General features: G+C 39.2%; 1 protein-coding gene across 8 annotated transcripts in view; it reads left to right on the forward strand.

Moving 5' to 3' along the window:
* Nucleotides 1–15,343, forward strand: part of DPP6 (dipeptidyl peptidase like 6) — a 565,175-nt gene that overhangs the window by 379,622 nt on the left and 170,210 nt on the right. For all 8 annotated transcript variants that reach the window (XR_009747077.1, XM_061474523.1, XM_061474525.1 and 5 more), the window contains exons 2-3: nucleotides 3,799–3,913; nucleotides 10,692–10,790. Coding sequence is in view for 7 of the 8 variants with exons in the window: in XM_061474523.1 (XP_061330507.1) it covers nucleotides 3,799–3,913; nucleotides 10,692–10,790 (214 nt within the window). In the remaining variant the exon portion in view is untranslated. The remainder of the gene's footprint in view (nucleotides 1–3,798; nucleotides 3,914–10,691; nucleotides 10,791–15,343) is intronic.

The raw sequence follows: 15,343 nt of genomic DNA on the forward strand, positions 1-15,343 counted from the left end.
CAGTGTCACGTGCTTCAGCAAGGCGCTCACATACAGCACATGGATCTAGATTGTATATATTCCTCTATAACACACTTAAGTTTTGTTGGTGCTGCACAGAAGTGGCAACTCTAAGTTGAAAAAGACGAAGACGCCCACCGCATCGTCTGCTATTGATACTTCAGAGATTTTGGTCCAGGATGTATAGCTTTTATTAAATAATACCAGTACTTGACAAGTGATGTTTGTATTCTTTCATTTAGCAATATAGACATGGCTATTAAAAAAAACCCAAACAACTACAAACAAAAACCAAACAGAAGTTGTGCTTGATGAGTTTTTGGTTTAAGAAGCTATTGTATTACTGTAATATGGCCACTATGCTGGCCGACTTTTGGCGGGTTTCAAATAAACATGCCAGAAATAATTTTGTTGACAGCATCTTGGATTGGAGAGCATCCAGCCTTCATCCGTAACATGTCAGTACAGCGATTCTTTCACAGGCAGGAAAATATGTCATCACAGATCTGTATTTTAGAGTCTTAAAATACTGTAGATGTCTGGATTTATGGCTTCAAAGTCAACTTCACAGGAGGGTAGTGTTATTTTTCAGTCATATATTAAGATGAAACTGATAACATTCACAGTTTTTAGTATGCAGCATCAATGAAGTGCGCTTATGTTAAAACCCGTAGTAACATCTGTTTTACTTTCCTAATCCAAAACCAAATAAGGTTTTATGTAAGAGAAATAAGGGCATGGAAAACAAACAGCAAAGGAAAAAAAAGAGAAAAAACAAGCTGAAAAAACAAGGCTTTAGCTTGCTTGCAGAGGTCATGCAGGCGTTGTGTTTGTCCTTTGTGAGAAGCAGAGAGTAGGTGATTCCTACTGGTGAGTGACTTTGCTTTAATGTTTCCTTTTATGTTGTTTTTGGCAGAATCATTTCATCAGAGCAGAAGTTGTGCATGCTTCGTTTATTTCCAAGCAAAGCAGCCATGGTTCATGAAGGGTGTCTGCTTGCTGGTTGGTTTCAGTCTCTGTGTTTATATCTGCAAGCTGGGATCTTTCAGGAATGGTCAAATTATAGTGTTGTTCTGTGTATTGGAAACCTTTTGAGGTGCCACTTCAAGAACGTTATTTATGTGCTTGAATCTGCACCTGTCTAGGGCTTAATTAAACACCTTCCTGGCAATGGGGCTAGGAAGCTGATGTCCATTTGTGGGAACTCATGTTAGTTGGTTGGAGTTTGGTGCCAAGGACACAGGGTATCCTGAACTGGTGGTGAGGCTGTAGTCTCCTGGAAGTAAAAGCATGTCACAGTGACACAGCAATGTCTCTCTGGAATTAACAGAAATCCAGACAGGAAAGATCTAAGGCAGTGGTGCTATCATGCATGTGGTATGATGTGTGTGCAGCAGTTTTACTGTAAATTATTCCATTGAAAGAAATTTCAAATGACTGAGAAGAACAAAAAAGCTGCTCTCCAAACCTGTGCTGAATAAAGCTGTTTACCTTTCTTAGAGATGTCATTTATCTCTTCTTGTTTCTTATGAGGGAAAATCTCCTGATGGAGTTTTAAAATTAAATTGAAATCATTCCTTTCTGCTTCCTTGCAGTGTATTAAACCCTAGCGTTTGTTTTATGAATAGCTTTCCTCCTCTTGATACACTAGAAATTCCCAGCCTTCTTTCGTTGTGATTTTGCTCAAATATTGATTGGATGCTTGAAAAATTAATGGGATTATGATGTGATAATGGATTCAGTAGAAGTATTGATATCCTGAAAGCTTAAGCATGTGTATGGATTTCCATCACACTGGGACTCATGGATGGGGAAACCTCACTTAATGCAAGGTTTTAATAAGCTTTTGAACTACATCTGGGTTTATAGATCAAATTCAAGTCTGTGAACTATTTTCTGTCATTTTTTTTCAACTTCTGACCATTGGAAAGGGAGAGGTTTGTTAGGTTATTTTCAGGAATATCACTGTTGCCATCAGTCCTGTAAGGCTGTGTTTACGTCTGTCCTTAGACACTCTTAGAGCATGGCTGAGTGGTTGGGACTGGTTTCTCAACTGCTTCTCCTCAGTTTTCCAGTCACTCCACTAGGTCCCACTGTGCCCTGCTGTGAAAGGAAGAATATTTCTGCCACTTATTAGGAAGACTTTGATTTTTTTTCCTGGCTTTATTTCACAGTTTGTGTGTGACCCTGGGAATGTCACAGACTCTCTTTTGAGCCTATTTGCATCATCTGAAAAGTGGAGACTGTAGCAGTTTCCTAAAAAAAAAGGTGTTAGAAGGCTAAGTTAAGATTTGTGTTCATGCGTAGGGTAAAGATGCTATAAAAATGCAAATATTTATATTCTTTCTGTTTGCTTATTGGTAAAATTGCATTTCTCAAGGCACCTGACCTACTTTTCATATTTTTCTCCTGTAAGAATAATAAACTATAAATTTGTTCCTTCTAATTGTTTTTCATTTTCAACAGAAAACCAAGTGCAAATGATGGGAAGGCAAAGAGGGGAGGTGATGTTAACTCTCTGCCAGAAGGAAGAGAACCACTGTGTCTTTTCCGGAACTAGAATAAATAATGAAATACAGATGCTACCTGAGATGTTTAATGCCTCAAACCTGGCTTTCTGTTGCGAATATGTAGCACTTGTAATGGAAAAGTCATATTACTGTGTATAAAAAAGAAAGTTACAGTAAGTGAAACAAACTCTCTGAGTTACAGATCTTAGTCTATTGTAAAGCTTTTAATTTTCATGAGAAAAGAAAGAAGAAGAATGTCAGCATGTCTGATTTAGACCCACCATCCCTCATAGTAAAGGAGATGAGGCAAAAATTCTAAATTGGTGAGGTCAGTGAGGAGGAGGCGCATCCGGATTCTTTCTGGCTGTGAGGCCAGATCCTTTGAGTGAATTCAGCCTTCCAAGGAAGTGGAGTGCACTGATATTTCATACAGTTCCTGGGGATGCTTCAGTGCGTGCATGAAATCACACTTAATGTGCAGTGCTAAAGGGAATCCAGCAAAAAAGCATGAAAAGGATAAAGTGCATTTTTTTTTTAAGATCTTGTGAATGCAAACAAAGCACTTCGAAAAAGCCTCGGTCTTGAGAGCAAGAGTGCTATATGCATCGTAGACAGAACATATGGTATAACCACAGTGCAATCAAAGCTGATAAGTGAATAGTGATGGAGCTTTTATTCTAAAATTTTAAGGATGTGATTAAATTTAATGTATATGCTAGACGTGAAGCCTGTCTTCATGTGCTTAGATCTATCATCCTAGAAATGCATGTAAAGTGGCCTGAGGAGATGTGATGTTTTCTGGGAAAGCAGAAAAGTTCACCATGGGGATATTCTTATTGATTTTTATGTCCGTACATGACCCTGTGAATTATTTATCTTCCTATATTCTTCTCTGGCATCTTATTATACCAGTCTCTTGAAAGTTACTATAAAACTCTGTATTCCCAGACCTGATGAGGATTGGTAGGAAATGGGCTTTTGATAAATGACTTTGGATGAATGCTGGTGTGGGCAGCTGGTGCCCATATGCAAGGAGGCAATGGAGAGTGTGGGTTTCACTACCAAGCATCCTATGGGTGCATTGCATTTATTCATGGCATAAAATGACTTGGGATGGATTCAATTAGTTCCAAAATGTATTATAATGACATGAATTGTATTTGGCTTACGGGCTTCACCCATGGTGCATAGTGTATTTCTGCAGACATAGGTTGCTGTTTGGATTCTGCTGTTTGTTTCCTTGTCTAAGTGCCTTTTCTAAATGCTCACTTTCCTTTGATGTTTCTAGGAGCTGGTGGGGAGTAATCCTCCTCAAAGAAACTGGAAAGGAATTGCAATTGCCTTACTTGTTATTCTCGTTATCTGCTCCCTGATTGTCACCTCTGTTATTCTCCTGACACCAGGTATTTATAACCTTTAACTCACTTCCATTCTGTTTTTCCTCTGTAAAGTGTTTGCAAACTGACTGTATAGTCGACATCAAAGGAGTCATCCTTCCTGTTCTTTATCTTGATGTGATGCTGAGTTCCAGGCTATTCCGAGGTAGATTGTTTTTGAGTTTTGAATTTCAATTCAAAGATGTAACCTGAGGAGCTAAAGGTAGGAGTGTGAAACTTGGCTGCCTAAATGTAGATGGGTAGTGTCATTTTAGATGTGCAGGGTATGAAAGACAATGACATAGGGCAATCAGTTAGGACACAGGACTTCCTGAAGTTCGTGCCCACATGGAGCAACAGCCACCAGCTGGATGGCATCTCCTATGCTTAGGCACCTAAATCCTACCCTGTTCAGCTGGAGCAATTCTTAGATCAGACCATCATGTTTCAGCTTTACAAAACAATTCCAGATAACTATGTGGCAGATAGCCCTTAATCACAGTAAATAATTAGTAACTTCCTAATAAGAGATTCTTTAAATTTACCCCTTTACCAAGTTTCAGCAAAGTTCTTTGCACATAACCTCTGTAAATTACTTCTCTTACAGTAGCTGCTGAGGTTGTAGGCTTGAATTTTAATGTGGTATTATTATGATTATTGATTATTATTATTTATACAGCCCTGTAAATTTCCATGCCTACTTACAGAGTAGAAATAACGCTCTTTCATGGCTCTAAGAAGATTGTGATCAGAATACAAAAAGACAAACAGTGGAGAGACAAGACAGAAAATTCAGTATCAGAAATGGTGAGGAGCTACAAAACACAGAAGGCAGAAGGATCCCTGCAGAGGGACTTAGAGGAGAAAAGGGGCTACTTCTCGGATGAGTGCATGCGATTAGGGGACAGCAGGACAGAGAGCACACTGCTGAGGAGGGGGATGGAAAAAAGGGAGAAATGAAACCTTAGGAAATGGAAGAGCACACGATGGTGAAGCAGAAAAATGGGACTTAAGCTGTGTGGCAGAAATTTCTAGCTCATACTTTATAAACTGACATGCAGTTCAGCAGATCTGGGCCATCTTCCCTGACACAGTTCTTACCCCACATACTGCTAATACTGGAGATAATGATAAATTAAGAAGTACAGGACTGCACTGAGTTAATTTGAAAATGAGTGGAACAATTGCTACATTATTCTTTGATTATATGTTGTCATGCCATGTTCAGTTTATTTCATGCTATCCTGAAGTTTTTAGTGTAAATGTAAGTAGCGCATGGTCATGCCAGAGTAATTACACAACGAAATTCATTAAGGTTAAACTTAATTAAGGGTCATTTCTGAAATTACTTTTGCTAGGGTTCAGATTTAACACATTTGGACAGTGCACTTCATCTATCTCTGAGATGTTTTGGAGAATGGTCCATGGGCTGTACTCACATCAGGCACCACTTACTTGCAGTGAGAAATATCATCCCTTATCCATTAGTTATGGAAATGTTGCTTTCTGTTTTACTGAAGTGTAGCCCCAGACTTTTCAAAACTTCACACCAAAGCATAGATTTCTAAACCTGTGAGCTTCAAGAACCTGTCATTGGCTCAGACTTCATAGATGAGACTGCGCAGTTTCCATCAAAGACCAGGATTCTGTATAGACAGATACATAGGGAGAAGCATAAACATACCTGTATAGTACTAAATACAGTTGAAATCTGTTTATATTGATGGTCAGAATGATATCTGGTGAGGATTTAACACTTCTTGTTTCAATTCTGGGTTCAACTATCGACCTCATTTAGGACTTCTCCTGAGCCCTACTCCCAATTCTCCATAAATAAAATCACACATAAAATCCAGTAATGACTATTGTGACTACAGACACTGCAGTTCTGTTGTCCTGATAAGTGCCTAAACAGAAAAGGTGTGCTGAGCTTTGAGACCTGTAGCTAATGTTCTCTAATTTAGGAAAACATGAGTAAATATGGGTTATTATAATGGCCTTGTATTTAATGTAATATGGAGTACGAATATGAAATACCCACATTAAATAAATAAATAAAAGTCACAAGTGTATTTGTGTGTTTATATATGCATACACAAGGACGTTATCTGTTTGGGATATGTATGCACACACATGTATATACATAAATAACACAGTTATTACTATGTACTTTGCAACAGCTCCAGAAAGCACCGTTGAGAGGGTCTCTGTGCTTAAAAGTTAGGAATATGCAGTCATTTCCTATGGTAAAATTTCCATTCATATTTTTTTAGATTTCTAATTACCTTATTTGCTAGTCAACTGGATTTGGATTGTTTTTTCCCCTGCTGGTGTTTTAGAACTGTCCACCACATGCAAATATAAAACCTCTGAACTCAGTACTGCTTCTGTTTTTATTATAGATCCAGACTGCTTCATTGTGAGACTCTGCCAAGGGTAAAATAGATATCTTAGGTTACTGCTGTGGTTTGGCAGCAGCTGAGTTCAGTCTTCTTTGGGCCACTGGCCTTGGAGCTTGTTACAAGGACAGACTACGGCAGAGGGTGGCAGGAGGCTCATTCACAGGCATTTCCCATTGGCCAGTGCTAAGTGAGACATAGAGGCTGGTTTGACAAATGTAAAAAATATTATACTGATAATCTTGACTGGGGACAGCACATCCTAACAAGGTAGGATTGGGGAAGATGGAGTAGTCTATCCAAAAGGAGAAGCAGAGTTTGCTTTCCCTGCCACAAAGTAGTTCACTGGAAGAAGAAATGTGTATGCTTTGTTAGCCAAACTGAAAAATAAGTGATGGATATTTGAATAAGAGGCAAGGAAGGGACAGGAGGACAGCAAAGGAAGGAAGCAAAGCAGTTTTGTGGATGGGGAGCTGCTGCCAAGTGAAGAGTGACATCAGAAAAACAAAACAAAAGTAAAAAAAACATTTTCACATTTGAGACACCGTGAAATGTTTCAAGTGGAGCGATACAGCCTGGCATGGGCAGAGCACAATGCTTGAGAATACTTCAAATATTTTAAGTCTTCCTTCTGATGATAATAATGGAGTCCAGCCTGACACTGTCATACTGGTACAAACAACCTCTGCATTCCTTCCTTGTTCCTGCCTATCTTGGCCATCTTCCTGGCTGGGAAGCTATGCTTCTCTAAGTATTTTGCTGTTGGCTTGAAAGCCTCTTTTGCAGTGCAGTATCAAGGCATGCAATTCAGAGATGCTCTAAACCCAGTGCTGAGCATCATGCAATGTCTACAGAAAGTAGTTTGGGACACATATGGGATAGTGTGCAGCATGCAGTCTTGTAGAACCATGTTTAGACAAAGAAAAGTGGACCCATGACTTGCATCATGGAGGCGGTATTTCCCATTACTATGAAAACTGGGGGTAGTCTCCTGGGTAGTCTTCTGCCAAACCAAGAGCAAGTGGTAAAGTGTGGAATGGGGAAGGTTTACTTAGGAGAGCAGATAATGATTAAGCTATTTAATAAGTGAGGAAAAGGGGATTTATATATCTCTTCAAGATTCTTTTGCAAATCAGCCCAAAACTTTAAAGAAAGTTTTAATTCTTGATTCAGCTGCAGAAAGGCTGAAATCCCTGTTGATCTGGGTATCTCAGAGGCAGGTCACTCAACCTGCTTTAAGATTAGCTTAGAAACTAGGAAGAGTGCTCTTTGCATTCAGCAGACAGTGTAATTACGGTAGCAGTGCTTTATTGCTAGCTAACGCTTAGGTCTCATAAAAATCATAATAAAATTTCAGCATTTCTAGGATTCGTATATCCTTTGGTATTCTAGAACAAAACTCTCAAAAGAAGCACTAAGTGGTGAAAGTTTGTGTCCACATGCTTGCAATGCACAATAATCTGAGACATATCTGAGGAAAGCGTCTGACACTGACCTATAGTTGAACCCCAAGGGTGATGGAAAGAGAGATGGCAACCCAAAGGTAACAGAAACCTGACCCATCAAGCAGCCTTTGAGCATTGCTAGAGTTGAGAGGAAGCTTGAAAAAAATGATTGGTACTACAGAGGCAAAACAGGCAGGGAGGTCAGCTCATAGCCCTTTTTTGATTGCTTTTTCTGGATTTCTGGATCTTTGTTCTGTTTGTGTTCTGGGGAACAAGGCTTTATCAGTCCAGCCCATATCCTTTTGGGTGCACTGACTTCATGGATGAGATGCAGACAGATGAACCTACAAAGTCTAAGCAGCACAGGGTTCTCATCATGCCTTTAACTTTGAGTCAGGTATAAAAGAGACATGATTTTCACTTGGTTTTCTCAGCATGTAACTGCTGATTGAATGATGGGTTTCTGACTTGGCACTCAAATCACAAGTCCTTGAGACACAGGCACTGCTGCCATGCTGATGTACTGGCAGCTTGGGTGGCAGCTGCCATCAGGGTTTTCTGGGAGCAGGAAACGACCACAAAAAGGTGGTGGCACATGCTTGATCCTCTCCTTCCATAAATCCAAGGAGGTTCCCAAGGTCCCTGCAGTTGAGTATGGACACAGCCTGTGTCCACCAGCTGGCTGAGATCCTCTAAGGCACGCTCAGAGGCTGCTGCTCAGGCTGGATTATCTGAGATCCTAAGATTGCACTTCTTCCTCCACATGTCTCCACTGGGGCTGGGGGAATAGAGTGGGCATTCATAATGAGTGCTCTGACTTACCTGTGAGTTAGATGAGAGGTCAGTAAATCTGAATGCTTTACTAAAAAATCATTGTTTGATTGATTATTTAGTTATTTGTTTTCTTCCCAGATCTGTGGCTGATTAATGTTTTCCATGGTTCATTATAGGACCTATAGCAACAACTACAGCCCACTGAAGGAGACAGAGAGGGGATCTCTCTGCCTTAGGGAGTCTCCTGAGTGTGCATGCTTCAGTCGCTGCCTTTACCTCTTCCAGCTTTCTCTTGCAAAACATTTGAAGTGCTTTGAGGGTATAGAGGTGGTGCAGCTCCCAGACTGGCTGTCTCCACCCTGCACAAAAGGAGGGGATGAAAAGGGCTTCCCATCCTGCCCCTTTGCAAATCTCCAGCTCAGAGGCTGTATGTGGGCTCCAACCTCATGCTCCACACTGCCTGATCTCCCCAGGTATCCAGTGCTGGAGCCTTGAACCATGGTGGGAGGTACATGGAACAGTTTCCTGGAGTTCCTCTGCACTATATTTTCCATTTTAATAAATAAAATTATGCAGAAGAACCTGGCATAATGCTGTCACACAGTGGGATTTGGGTGAGGACTTGTATTAATGTGTCTTGGTATTTGGAAGCCACGTTGAGAAGTGTGATTGAAACCTCATCCAGGCTTGGAAAAAAGATATAAAATTGAAGAATATAATTTAATATAAAAAAAATGATAGTTTGTATTGAAACACCTTTTAGTGGAACAGAACACTGTTCAGAGGTCATTTTCAGTGATCTCAGGTAGCTCAGGGGCTTCAATTTAGCGGAAGTAAGTAAAGAAGACTTTTTTTGTGTAATAAATGGCTTCAGAGAGTCTGATTCCACAGTTTCTAATAGCAAGCGTATTCAGTGCAAGGAGTTTTGTACTAAGCAATTTTAAAGATAGCTAAGGCTGCATGATACTAACAAATTTCAGGCATGAGGATACTGTAGTGAGGAGAGATGCTGAAGCACACATCCCTTCTGTGAAATACTCAGAGTATGGCCTTACATGTTCCTTTAAAGAGCAAATGTGTTTAACGCTGACTGAAAGCTTTCCATGAAAATATTTTTTGACCAAAAATTTGAAAGTTGAATGGAAATTATTCATAAAAGGTGACTGCTTGTCATAACAAAAAAAGAAAAAAAATACTGTTGGTGGAAAAAAGAGAAGAAGGAATTTGTTCATAAAAATTTTTGGGGTTTAATTTTTCTCTAAATATTGCAGCTTTGAGAAAATTAAAATCCATTTTTTATATTAACTAATTACCCACTATAGAGTTCTGTGATGTAGTACATGCGCTCTTCATCTCTAAGGCCCAAGAATCCATTGATTCAACATAAACACTTGAGTTACAGGCCCAGGAGCATCTGCGTTGTGTTTATGTAAACTTACATAGTGGAGAGGTGTTGATAGAAATTAGAAGATGTTAGCTGTGACAAACTTCAAGTGGTTAAAGTTGTGCCTTGGTGTCATTCAGCTAGATTCATGCATATTTAGTCTTGGTGACATCCAAATGGGACAGATTTCCTTGTAACAATAATACATATGCAGGAAGAAATCAGATTGTGCTTTGCATCACAAGTTTGTTGGAGACCTCTGACTAAATCATGAGAAATGTGGAGAGGCCTGTAGGAAGGACAGTGGAGGAAGACATACAGGGAATAATTCTTTGTGGGGAAAGTGACAGATTTTAAGGAAATAAAAATATAAGCTATAAAAGTTTAGTCACTTTTAATTAGTTTTTAAAAATTTAACTAATGATTTCACTATAGTCTTAGTGTGAAGTAGTTTTAATTCCTAAGTATAATCAGCGTTATATAGCACTATGACATTTGTAGGTGTGTTTTCATGGCTCTTAAATTTTTTTTATCAGATTATGCCTGAAAATATGTGATTTGGACCATATCTTGGTGGTTTTGTAGTTGCTGAGTCAAGGCATAAATGACCAGGATGTTTCTGTTTGTGAACCACTAGATAGTCCTTTTACAAAACTGACAATTGGAAGTGGCTTATGTGCAACAGAAAGCTTAATGTGGACCATTTTTGAATGAGACATAACATGGCTCTATTCACAGTTGTTGTACTTTCAGATACATTTCAGATTTGAAGTAATGGCAGTTTGGTTTTGAATGTTTTACAGTTGAAGATAATAGCTTGTCTCAGAAGAAGAAGATAACAGTGGAAGATCTCTTCAGTGACGATTTCAAAATTCATGACCCGGAGGCTAAATGGGTAACTGGTGAGTGAGGAATGAACATGTCACAGTGTCTTTGCTTTGTTTCTTCGCTCTCTGGGAACCTCTTTTTTTTATTTCCTTCTTTAGTCTTACTGTGTTCTTACTTTATTTTGCTTCAGAAATTACAGACTCAAAGAATGGTTGGCACTGGAAGGGATCTCAGGAGATTATCTTGTCCAGCTCCATGCTTAAGCAAGAGCAGCTAGAGTTGCCCAGAACCGTGCCCTCAAATTCCTATTCCAGCTTTCCTCCTGATAAATGTGCAAACACCTCTGCACTGTTATTTTATTTTTTTGTTTAAGGCTCTCCTGGTGGGCTCATAGCTAGGCACCGAAAACTACACCTTTTGTCCCAAAAGCTTCCAGCATTCAGTAGGTGATGTAGCACGTGATTGGAAGAAGTGATTGGAGCACTAGCAGTCATTATTTTACTATAAACCATAAACTTCAGGTTTATATTCCCTCATCAAAGCATTTTTTTTCTGGCAGAGAGGTGAAGCATTGCTAAGCAACAGGCAAATAGTGGTGTAGCAGCAGCTGGGCTGGTGCTTATACACAAGCCATGTGTGCTTTTTATCCTCCACTGCGTTGCATTTTCTAGTCAGGGGAAAACCAAATAATGCTTGAATTAATGCATGTAGTATTTGCTGGAGTAGAGCTGTTTTGAGGGATGTAAATTCCAGCTCTTGCTGGAAATTGTTGCAGTCAGAACAAGCTTTGGCAACAAAAAATGATTTGCAGTATGCTGTTCATGTAGGTTCCAGTCCAACTCCTATTATCACTGAGGTGATTAGTTTTTCTTTTGAATTTCATGGGGAACTGGGTAAAATCAATCTCTGTGTTTGGCTTTCCTTGTCTGTTATGCCCATTGGGAACAATTTTAATACGTGTTAAAGGGTAGTGCTGAATTAACACATTCCCCAGCTGCCCTCAGTACAGCTGTCTCTGACTTCTCCCACCAAGTCAACTTCAGGGGAAAACAATTGCGGATGACATGCACCTTCACAAACACACCTGCCAATGGGTGGGAGCTCTTTTTCAGGCTGCATTCTCTGGAGGAATGGTGATCCCCGTAACCAGTATCTGGGTCTGAGGATAATGGAAATATATTACCTGCATTGCAATTCAGAATTATTTGCCTAGCATCCTTTTTTTTAGCACTGATATCCCTAATGTCCCTTATGAAGGAAGAAGTGCATTATTAAGACCTTTAGTGCTATTTTCTTTCTTTGCTAGAGTACAAGGGAGTGATAATGAATTAAACTTGCAGGAACAGAGAATGAAGTATTGCCATAGAGCTAGGTGTAATATCTCCCTCTGATGAGTATAGTTTTACATGGATGTAAGGCACATTTTCCACAAAACAGCAGTCTTTGAAAAAAAAAGTATTTCCATTGGTTTTCCAATTATGGTTACATCCTGGTGCCATATAAACTTTTATTAAGACTCCAATCTTGAATGTTTTAATATCCCTCTCCATTCTCCCATGTACTCTTACTGCCTCCAGCACAATTTAACATAAGTCTTGCATGATCTAAAATTACTAAATTATTGTTCCTGTAAAGGACAAAGCACTAAGCAGTATTGTGCAAACATGCACAGATATTTTAGAAGGACTTGTTCTGTTGCTGTGCTACTAACACCACTGATAATGATTTTAATATGTCAAGAGAAATTTTATGAAGTCAATAGATATTCTTACAATTACCCAAGGGTGACTTCACATTTAAGGGCAAGACGCTAATCTGCAATGTCATTCATCCAAGGACTCAGAGCCATTTTATAGCATTAATTACTTTTCTGCATTATAGTTGCTTTTCACAGCTTTCTCTAGCTAAGTGGTGAAATCCTGATTAAGGTCTTGATAATCCTGATAAGCAAGACAAAAGACCAGTAGCCTGATTCCCAAGTGCACATTGCTATTGGTCTCTTATTCTCAGTTTTTGGAATGCCAAAGCCAAACTAATAAACTTGGTATAACAAGAGTGCTAGAATGCCTTAGCAGAAAAATTACAGATTCAAAAATTGCATGTTTAAAATTGCATGTCAACTCACAAACTGAGTTGATGTTTTGTGGAGAATCTGCATAATTGTTAAATTGTAGGTAGCTGTTTTGTACCCTTCTTCCCCTTCTGCCGCTGCTAAATAAATAGCAAAATATCATGGTGATTGATATCTGGACATTCAGAGATTTGCAAAATTCAGTCATCTGGGCTCTTCAAAGCTTTGTTTCCTTCCTCTTCCTCTTCATTATTGCAGAAAATTGGAGTTTGGTGGCCTCATCAAAGATGAAGCATGCTACATGTTTAGGAGTATTAGAATCACCTGAGGCATTTGCTCCCAAAATAGTTCAGTCAGTATAATACCCATTTTCTTCCCATTTAACAAGGGACTGATTCAAACCTTCTGAAGGAGCAAGGTCTTTCCTTTGACTTGGATGAGCCTTAGGGCAAGTGTTACAATTAAAAAAAAAAAAATAAAAATCAAAAATTAAAAATTACTATTCTGGGGGGCACTTAAATACATGTTGAAAGCTCACTGAAATTGATAGGATGACCTGGTGTTTAAGTGTTTTCTTGATTCTCAGTGGGCAAGTGAAAAAATAATGTATTTCTGATCAACTTCATATGATTTGTCATTCCATTGATTTTACAAGAGCTAGGGTGAAAAGAAAAAAAAAAAAAGAAAAAAAAGTGAGAACCTGTCTCAAAACTGACATAACTACAGTTTCAGTGCAAAGATTACAGGCTTTAACCTTTCAATCAGAGTTTGTGGCTGGTTTATGGATATGTTTGCGTCTTTTCTATTGGAATTGCAATTAAATTTACTTACACAAAGTGGGAGATGTGTGAAAGATGGAACTTTGAATCTCCTACAATTTTTGTGATGTTAGTTTTCAAATTCCAATTTTAACTTTTTTCTAGAGCTTTAATGAGACAAAAGATTTTTTTTGTTTAATTAGCTGTTGTCTTCTACTGTCCAATTGTTGTCATTGACTCAGTTAAGAACACTTTGGAGGGGAGCAACACATTCATAGACCAGAATTGACTTCTCAAGAGTTTATTTCTAATTCCACTGCCAGGAACTATTATCACTTAGATTTGTTCCATAGTGTAAGTAAACACTGGATTTCTTGTGAGTGTTTCACTTTTCAGGACAACATAGCATAATAGTATAGTATATAAGGTATAGTAGGTAGAAAGCAGTAAAACACAGGAAGTTTGAGATTGTGTTAGAGATCAAACAGCATTTCCCTGTTCTGTAATCCAAGTGCAAAGAATCTGAGCCATGTCTCTTTTCCAGCCCCATCCATCCCCTACCCTCTTCTGTGCTCTTCTACTCATCCCTTGATGCATTGAACCCCGCGCCATTCTATTACCATCCTCTATTGTGAACTTGCCTTTGCTGTACAGGTATAATTATGTTGTCCATATGCTAAGCATGCATACAAGCTCCAGTTAGCAGCTTATTTCATACTGTGTATCTCAAATGTGTTATTTGGACATTTCTTTGTTTGCTTATCCGTGTCAGGATTGTCCTGTGCTGGCCTTTCGTTAGCCTTCTCACGGTTGACAGATTGCACACTCATTAGTTCAGTCTCTAACTGCTTAGCAGTTCTGCTCTCAAACTCCACATTACTTTGTAATTAGGCTTTACAATTACCAGGCTTTTCCTGTAATTCATCCCACACAGGGTTTTATCTTGTGTTTCTGAAAAGCTCCATGGGATGCTGCAGTGTTCCTGTAATGGTGGGTAAAAATGGAATAAGGAAAGGTGCCAGCATTTCCTGCTGAAGAGCAGCTCAGTCACCCGATTTCTCCTGAAGACAGTAATTTGTAGTCATTGTAGTCACGTAGTCACGGACCTGGCCTGAGAAGCTGGTTGGGTTATGAATGCTGTATTTGTGGCTCTATGGAGCTACAGTGATTCCTATCAGCTGTGAATTTGATACTCCTTTTTCACAGGGAGGCAGCATTGAGGCCAATGTCAAGGAAAGCAGTAGGGAGTAAATCATATCATCACTTTCAGAGACTTACGCTCATCTTCTGTCTTTGTACTTAATGGCAAATACATTTTTCCCACATCAAAAGTACTTGGCTGCCATTGTTATTAGAAAAACATAATAGCAGCCTTTAATATACTGCCCGTGGTTATTGCAATTGATTGGATGCAACGTGCCGTCATTACTTACTTCCTGAAGTATGTGTTTCCAGCCTTGCTGTTGGCATCTTGCAAGACAGAGTGTATACAGCAGTGGCTGTTGCCAGGATTTTTGGCTGTATGTTAGTGACTGGAAGCTCCAACCGGGAGTGCATCTTTGTGCTAGACACTGCCCAGTCACAGCAAGACAGTCCTTGCAGAGAGGTTGTAGCCACATGAGAATAATAACGGTTGAAATGAAGAGCACCATATATTCAAGCAGTGAGGAGCACTGAGGTGCAGGACACCAAAGGACACATTCAGGGTCATAGAAAGTTGACTTAAAAAAATATGAAAATCAAGTCCTTCTCTCTGAGGTCTCTGCCCACTCGCTTCACCTGAAACACTGGCAAAATT

Source organism: Pezoporus flaviventris, unplaced genomic scaffold (genome assembly GCF_033815535.1).
Source record: "Pezoporus flaviventris isolate CSIRO_AGI_PZ_B2104156 unplaced genomic scaffold, CSIRO_AGI_Pfla_v1 ptg000079l, whole genome shotgun sequence".
NCBI lineage: Eukaryota > Metazoa > Chordata > Aves > Psittaciformes > Psittacidae > Pezoporus > Pezoporus flaviventris.